This window comes from Malaclemys terrapin, chromosome 25 (genome assembly GCF_027887155.1).
Source record: "Malaclemys terrapin pileata isolate rMalTer1 chromosome 25, rMalTer1.hap1, whole genome shotgun sequence".
NCBI classification, from domain to species: domain Eukaryota; kingdom Metazoa; phylum Chordata; order Testudines; family Emydidae; genus Malaclemys; species Malaclemys terrapin.
The window spans coordinates 12,946,599-12,955,381 of NC_071529.1; the positions used below are offsets into that span (position 1 = coordinate 12,946,599).

Here is an 8,783-nt window from a genome sequence, read left to right on the forward strand (position 1 = left end):
CAAGGTTTTCCATCTGCAGAAGGATCCCAATGTTCCAGCATTTCCCTAACGTTCATGATGTCCTGAGACACCAGTGGGTGGATCCCAAGTTAGGGACAGATGGGAGGCTGGAGATCATGGGCATGCATAGTCCCACCACCATTCAGCATCTCCCCCGGACATGACCCTCCCAGTGCATGGAGCAGGCTGTGTTCTCATCTCTCCCCTCTCTGCCAGACTAGACCCCAGAGATGGGCTTGGACCTAAACCCCATATCTAAGCAGTTCCACACTGGGACAGCAGAGCCCCTCATCCAGATGTGACTCCCACCCATCCCCCTCTCCTGACATGGGGATGCCAGGCCAGATTTGAAATGACCAGAAACTTCTCGTACATCCTGCTTCCAGCTAGGACAAGGGAGATGGTCTTATCTGAGGCTTCAGGGCCGCAGCCTCTCCAGGAGGGTTAGCCTGGAGGCTCCCCTCTCCCATGTCGGCCTATTTGTGCAGCGACCATCCAGCTAACCGTCCTGAGAGGAGCAATTCACTGAGCATCTTGGACAGCTGCAGCTGTTTCCTGGATATTGTTTTTCCAGCTCCTCTCCTTTTCCCTCCCCCCACAACCCACCAGCAACCGTAATCCCCCTCAGGGACCCTGGCAGTAAACAGAAGCTGGGCAGGAAGAGTGGGAGGGAGAGGAGAGCGGAGGGGTGGGGGTGGGAGAAAGATGATGGGTGAGCAGAGGGAGACGGGGCGGGGGCAGAAGGGAGAGAGCTGGGGGAGGGAAGGTGAACACACAGACAGGAGGCAGCTGCATGGGAGTATAATGCAATTACAGATCTCCCTTTACACGGCCAGAGCCTCTCCACCCGCCAGGCACGCTCAATCACCACCTCCACATTTTCTGTGAGCAGACTGTGGAATGCCAGTGGTGCCCCTCCGTGGATTGCTGACGTGGGGCAGCAGGGGATGGCCTCAGGCCCATCCTAAACGCCAGCAATATAAAGTGTTACGTCAACATGATGTCCTCCCCACCATAGCGCTCTTTACAAATAGATGCAGTCACCTCTGGGGCAGAGCAGAGTCCCTTTTGTGAGCAATGATCCACTGGTAAACAAAACCCAGTGCAAGATGCTAAGGAAGACATTTGAAAACACATAGACAGGACCCTCTGGCAGATTTCATTGTTTCCTAGGAGAGATAAGGGCATAAACGATATCACACCACCCCCGCAGCATTCTGTAAATGCTGCAACCCCATTTCTAGGCTTCATTCTGGTGCTTTTGCACCATGGGAGAAAACAGCCAGATCTCCCAACCTGGGAATTCCTCCAGTTTAGGGGAATTCCCCTGGAGAGAATAGGGCATAACATGATTCTTCCACAGGAGCTGGGAAGCAACTATCTCCCCTCCCCTGTACAGACCCAGGGGTCTGACCAAATGTGTTATGGGGATGTATTTTTATTTGCCTTTCTCTTTGACATCAGGCTGTGTGGCAAATGCTAGAGGCAGGATCCTGGAACTGGTGAACCAGTGGGTCTGAGCCAAGTTTCCAACACACGTTCCTGTAGCAGGTATTTCCAGGTTTGGAGTTTGTTTTATGAAAACAACAACTCGGTTTTTAAACAGCCTAAATCTGTGTTTATCTGTGTTTTTCTCGCTTAATGAACCAAGAATCTGTTCCTGTCAGGTCTCCTTCTCCTACCATATGTTGATCATTTTACACCAGCCAGATTCCAAATGAACCATGAGATGGAATCTAGTCTGAGTATTTAACAAGCAGCCTTGGTTTTTGGTCTGATTTTCTAGCCAATTGCAATTTTCAGACATGACTTTCAAAGGAGGAAATAAGCCTTAACGCTGCAAAAAGTGTGGTTTTGGGTGCTTTTTAACATCACATTTATAAAAAAAAAAGTGTCATTTTTGCTTGAGTGGAGTTTGTATCACTTTCAAAGTGGAGCGTCAGTTATATTTTAAAGAAACAGGACCATTTATACATTTATATTTTTGCTAGTCTCTCCTCTTGTTCGAAGATCCTGGAGTTCTGAACAGCCCAAATTCACACAGATTTCAGCCCCTTTCTGGATCAGACTTTCTTGGACATGGGGTAAATCAGTGATGCTCTCTGGGCCTGAATCTGACCTCACTGACTCTGGTTTTACATTACCCCTTTTTTTCATGGAGATGCTCCTGATCGACATGGCATGAAAGGGGAGTTAGGCCCCTTTGTGCCTCAGTTTCCCTAGCTGATCAACGGTGACACTGATACTTACCAGCCTCACATTGGGCCTGTGAGGATTAATTCATGTTTGCAAAGTGCCAGGAGGCAGGGATAAGAAGCGATTGGGAGTCAGGACTCCTGGGGGCCATTCCTAGGTCTCACATTGATTCACTGTATGAGTTTGGGTTAGTGGTGACCATCTACAGTTCAAGGACAAGCACATAGAGGCCCCATGGCTACCTGCAAAACTGTGATCATGGCCTGCCTCATAGCTTTGGTTCCTGTTTCATGGCTGGCCTTTAACCTGGCATAGCCTATCCCATAGCTACCCCCACACCTGACCTGGCCCAGGCCCCCAGCATAACACACCTTATCCCATAACTTCTCTACTGTCCCCCATTAACCTACCTCCTACCCCCTGGCTAACTTCCAGTCTGACACAGCTAGCCTCCAGCCTCGCATAGAATCAGAAATGTAGGACTGGAAGGGACCACAAGAGGTGATCAAATCGAAACTCCTGCACTAAGGCAGGACAAAGTGAACCTACAGTATCCTTTACACTTATAGGTGTTTGTCCAACCTGTTCTTAAAAACCTCCAACGATGGGGATTTCACAAGGTCCCTTAGAAGCTATTCCAGAGCTTAAGCACCCTTACGGTTAGAAAGTTTTTCCTAACGTCTAACCTAAATCTCCCTTGCTGCAGCTTAACCCCCTTACTTATTGTCCTACCTTCAGTGGCTATGGAGCACAATTGATCAGCAGCCTCATTGGCCTATCTGCAGACCCGTATCAGTCTTCTTTTCCCAAGACTAATAGACCCCATTTTTTTAACCTTCCTCCATAGGTCAGTGTTTCTAAACCTTTTAACATTTTTGTTGCTCTTCTTGGGACTCAGTCCAATTTGCCCTCATCTCTCCTAAAGCGTGGTGCCCAGAATGGGACACAGTACTGTACTCCAGCTGAGGCCTCCCCAGTGCCGAGCAGAGTGGGACAATGACTGCCCAGGACTTACACAGGACATTCGTGTTAATACACCCCAGAAGGATACTGGCCTTATCCCCAGCGCGTCGGGTTGTTGACTCATATTCAATTTGTGATCCACTGTAACCCCCAAGCCTGCCCCAGGACTCCCACACTGATCCCATGAACTCGGCTCTTACCCCATGACTGCCCCCCAGCCCTGATCTGCCCCAAGGCCCCTAGCTTACTTACCCCCTACGGACCCCATTAAGCCAGCACCTACTACCCCACGCCTGCCCTTACCCTCCTCCATGCGTTCAGCCCTCCCCTTTCCACGTGGTACACTGAACAGCTCCCCTCCATTGCGCAGGCGCAGCCTCTGCCGGGCTAGTCCGGGCAACGCTCCCACGTGATCATTGCGCAGGCGCCGCTGTACCCCGGACCGTACCATTCCCAGACGCGGGGGGTGGAGAGATATGTCTCAGACTCCCGGTTCCGTCCGCACTTTCTCCCTCGGAACCGGGGTCTGTCCCCTTCTTCCGCGCTTCCCCGCTCCGGAGTGGAGCGAGCCGGGATCGGGGGGAGGGGAGGTGCTGTGAGCGGAGGGGGTGGAATGGTACGTCCCACCCACCCCCCGCGCCGATAGTGGGAGCGGCCGGCACTGCGGGCCTCCTTTCCTTTCAGCGCTGGGGCCGCCGCCGCCATGAGGTGAGCGGGGCGCGGGCCCAGCCAGGGGCCGGGCTCTGCCCGGAGGGGCCGCCCGGGCTCCTGAAGGGACACGGGAGCGGAGGGGGGTGGGCGCTGGGGACGTTGGGCCTCCCCCCGGGAGAGCGGCCGGCGCCGGGCCCGCGGGTGGGCCTCGGCCTGGGGCCGGGCCTGGCGGAGAGGAGCCGCTGCCCCCATCCGGGAGCGTCTCTTGCCCCCTCAGCCCGGACCCGGCCTATTGGGGCGGGGGGGGCTCGGAATGGAGCGCGGGGGGGGGCGCGCGCGCGCTGGGGGCGGGGGAGCTTGGAATGGAGCGGGGGGGGCGCGCGCGCGCTGGGGGCCGGGGAAGCTTGGAATGGAGCGGGGGGGCGGGGGGCTTGGAATGGAGCGGGGGGGCGCGCACTGGGGGCGGGGGAGCTTGGAATAGAGCGGGGGGGCGCGCGCTGGGGGCGGGGGAGTTTGGAATGGAGCGGGGGGGCGCGCGCGCGCTGGGGGGCGGGGGGCTTGGAATGGAGCGGGGGGCGCGCACTGGGGGCGGGGGGCTTGGAATAGAGCGGGGGGGCGCGCGCTGGGGGCGGGGGAGCTTGGAATGGAGCGGGGGGGGCGGGGGAGCTTGGAATGGGGGGGGCGCGCGCGCTGGGGGGCGGGGGAGCTTGGAATGGAGCGGGGGGCGTGCGCGCTGGGGGTGAAGGGGGCTGGAATTGGGGAGGCGCGCGCTGGGGGTGGGGGGGTGCGCTGGGCACAGGTGGGGGGCGGGGCTGATCTATATGGCGTCTCAGTAAAGTCCCCGTTCTGCTGGATCTCCCCGATGTTCCCACCCCACGGGGATCCCGCTGTCTGGAAACCAGCCGCGCCTGGCGTAGGTGCAAAGGGAGCCCACGTCTGCTGGGCCTCACTTCCACAGTGGCCGGTGATTTTTTTGGGTGGCCAGCGTGAGGCACCGCAAGTGGTGGGCGCTCAGCTCAAGTGAGGCCCCCAGAATCACTGAAACTTCATCCCATCTTCTGTTTAATGTGTCACCCACCACCTTCGGCGCCGAGCTTTTGCCACAAATGAAAACCCCCTTAATAAGAGTTTAATCTGGTCAACGTCACAGGCCACAATTTCTCCACTCACACTGTTTTGCCACATGCCAGATTTCCATGTGATTGCTGCCTTTCACTCCAGAGGTGATGATATTTCGGCAGTGCCCTATGTAATTAACTTGCATTAGGCTTTGTAATCTCTGCGATGAAAGGCCCTTTATACATTTAAATAAAGCTAGATTGCATTTTGAGCCTTCCAGGAGCAGTGAAAAATGTGGTGATTTGCCATTGCGCTAAACGGGGGGCTGCCTGTTCTAAGCCGTGTGTGTTGGTTTGTTCAGTATGCTCAGGCTCCAGAAGAGGCTGGCCTCCAGCGTCTTGCGCTGTGGCAAGAAGAAAGTTTGGTTGGATCCTAACGAGACCAATGAGATTGCCAATGCTAATTCTCGTAAGTAACCATTTCTCTGCCACATGGGCACTGGGCAGTTCAGTGCTAGTGCTATCTTCTGGTATGATTTGAGGGCCTAGCTAATTATTGACTATTGCAGAAGATGCAGTGATCTCCATTTGTCTTTGTTACAGGCTTGGTAGTAGAAAGGTTAATTTAATAGTAGCTAAACTGAATTGCCTTCTCCACAGGCTTTTTTATATTCAAGTTTATTTAAAGGTTTGGCTGATTTACAAGCATATAGCAATTGCCTTCCCTTGATAACTGGAAGCAGTAAATGACCAAATTCTAGAATTCTGCTAAATCCACACTGAAAGAATTCACACAAGAATGTGATGACTAGTGTGGATGTTCTTTGGGGGGACAGGAGTTACAACTTTCTCGTCAAACACCAACCACAGGGATATCTAAGGGTGGACAGAGGAGATGCATGACTGAAAAATGAGAAGAGCAGAAAAACATGAGTTCATTACAAGTACTGAAAAATAGACAGTTTGTCCCTTTTCACGGACTAGGCTTCCTTTTGTGTTAACTGAGCTAGCAGATCCAGCAGGCAGAAGCCGGACCCAAGGGACATCTTTATAAAGTTTGCAGTGTGGATCTGAATGGAATAAACTGATTGGGAGAATGTTTCCCATGTAGGCCTGTGGTGGACTGCAACAGGACTGCTTGAGGAAAACCAACTTAATTAAGGGGCCTCTGTAAAGAAGGTCAAAATCTTCTTAAATTTCTTTAGGCTTAGACTTTGTAATCCATCCTGAAAACTCCTTTTGAAAAGGAAAATTTATTGGTGTTGGACTCTCGCCTTGCTCATACTGTCCATTTTCTGTTCCATTTGATGTCTTCAACATGGAACATCTCTTCTGATTTCCAGGTCAGCAGATCAGGAAACTGATCAAAGATGGTTTGATAATCCGCAAGCCTGTGACTGTTCACTCCCGTGCCCGATGCAGGAAAAACACCTTGGCCCGCCGAAAGGGCAGGCATATGGGCATCGGTAAGTGATGGCTGGCTTCACTCTAGATAACTGGGGTTAAACATCTGTCAGCTTCTAGAGACCTTTGCTGAGGGTGGATTTATAGACAGTCCTATGTACCAAGGAGCGGCCTTGTAATGCAGCTGGGTTGTTAATCATACTCCTTGGATTTTGAGGTATTAAGCACTGGCATAGATGCTTACTGGTAACTAGCTGTGTCCTAGCTCTGTAACACCTTTCTCTTTGCCTGCAGGTAAGAGGAAGGGTACAGCCAATGCTCGTATGCCCGAGAAAGTGACCTGGATGAGGAGAATGAGAATTCTGAGACGTCTGCTTCGCAGATACAGGGAGTCCAAGAAGATCGACCGCCATATGTAAGTCTGAGAGCCAAATGAATCCTGCCCTGCTTCTCCTTTGGTGGTGGGTGTCTGGGTGGGGAACAGGGTCCCCATCTGCCTGGATAAACCAGCCTCTGCTGCGCAAGGCTGTTGCAGCCGGCTCTATAAACTTGGCCCTGAACCCACAGATGCCAAAGTGGAAAGCCAAGAGAGATTAAACACATCTTTTATGGAAATGATAAATCCCTTGCAGTGGATAAGGGCACGGGAAAGCTGCTACAAAATGATCTTGGTGTTGGTTAGTGCTTCTCAGCACTAGCTCCTCTGCTGACATTGGAGGGCAGGACAAGGGAGTCGTGTGTGGTGGTAGATTAAGCTGCTGCACAATGGTTAAATTCATTTTAAAACTCTGGGACACAGGTCACTATGTGGTCCACTGCAGAGAAGGCATAACTGCTGTTTATCTAGAGTCACTCAAGGTGTCTTGGAAGCCGCACAGTTCGTATTTCCTCTTTTGTGCCATCAAACAAATGAGCTTTGCGTCCTGCACCACAGGGAGCTCTCACCTCACCCTGTCCCTTCCCTTTCGTTAGGTATCACAGTCTGTATCTGAAGGTCAAGGGTAACGTGTTCAAGAACAAGCGGATTCTGATGGAGCACATTCACAAACTCAAGGCAGACAAGGCTCGCAAGAAGCTCCTGGCGTAAGTGTTTGATTATTAAAGCGATTCTGAGAGCTTAGTAAAGGCCCAAGGCTTAAGTTCTGCACACGTGAGCTTCTGATAGTGCTCAGTATCCGTTCAAGTGACTCCGTGAGCTCTCAGCACTCGGGTTACAAAGACATTGGTTCTCTTATTGTGGCAGCCTGTCAAGTGAAACTGACTAGACACAAATGAAGTTCGCTAGCATCTCTTCACTATCCAAGCCTGGTCATAGTTACGCTGCTATAGCTTGGTCAATTAGGGCTGTGATTATTTACTGATATACTGGTTTAAGGTTTGGTATGGGTGCAGACTGTCAAACTAGAACAGTATAAGCTCTCGTAGATCGGTATATGTGCATTCACATTAGGTGGGTTCTACTATACCAGTATAGTTAGAGCAGCAAAACTTTCTAGTGTAGACGAGGCCTAAGGCTGAGTGGAGTACAAGATAATACGTCATAAATGTTGACAAATGATCTGGATATTAATGGCTTGGTTTTAATGGTGTAAATAAATCCAAGGATGACTTGAATGCCCCCTTTAAACAAGCTTTGCCCTTCTGCGTGACGTAAACACCCAGGAAATAACACCCATCTTCAGGGGATGGGCAAGTTCCCCTGCTGAATGTTGTCCAAAGACCTTGCCATTGAAGGATCCGTTCTCAAGAAGGGGCAAAGTTAAGACAATTGAAGGACAAATGGGTTCTGGCAGATCATGCATTATTTTCCCTTTCTAACTTCAGTCACTGGACTGATCAGTTTTGTCAAGATCTCAAGGGCACTCTCTAACAAAAAGTTTGCTGTGTGGTGTCCTTGGAGATGGAGTAAAGACAGCAGCATGCTCTTTGTGCTGTCGTTTAGGCCAAGGACCTGTTTAGTCCCAATCCTGGCCAAGGGTAGATCCCATTGATGCCTGCCTATATTACTCAGTAGGTCAGTGGGGTGTCACTGAACAAGATATTGAATTGCACTTAAGACTGTTGCATTGAAAAGCGCTAGTGGGGAGATGTGCGGGCGTCGTAACCTGGTAAACAGCAGCTATAAAGCAGTAGATGGCGCATGAGGCATTTGTGAAATGCGTGTTCACACCTCATCTCTCTACAATGGCTTCCTAAGGCTGGAGAAAAATAGTCAGAGGTGGGGGATGATGTCCAGGTAAAAGCTGGTGTGAGTTTATCTGGGCTGCTGGAGGCTGACTCCCTGTGTGTTCATGAAACCTATTTTCATCTTCAGTGACCAGGCCGAAGCTCGCAGGTCCAAGACCAAGGAAGCCCGCAAGCGCCGTGAAGAACGTCTGCAAGCCAAGAAGGAAGAGATCATCAAGACTCTCTCCAAGGAGGAGGAAACCAAGAAGTAAACTTCTGTGGCTGGTCTGTGTACATAGTGCTCTCCATCAAAGGGTATTAATAAATGCTCCACATCCAAACCTA

At 51.5% G+C, this 8,783-nt stretch overlaps 1 protein-coding gene across 1 annotated transcript; it reads left to right on the forward strand.

Annotated features, from left to right (window-relative positions):
• The first annotated feature begins 3,762 nt into the window (after positions 1-3,762).
• On the forward strand, positions 3,763-8,783 carry RPL19 (ribosomal protein L19). The gene is made up of 6 exons (XM_054014290.1): positions 3,763-3,867; positions 5,231-5,337; positions 6,212-6,334; positions 6,567-6,687; positions 7,245-7,355; positions 8,587-8,783. The coding sequence occupies exons 1-6, from the start codon at positions 3,863-3,865 to the stop codon at positions 8,708-8,710; spliced, it is 591 nt and encodes a 196-aa protein (XP_053870265.1). The 5' UTR covers positions 3,763-3,862; the 3' UTR covers positions 8,711-8,783.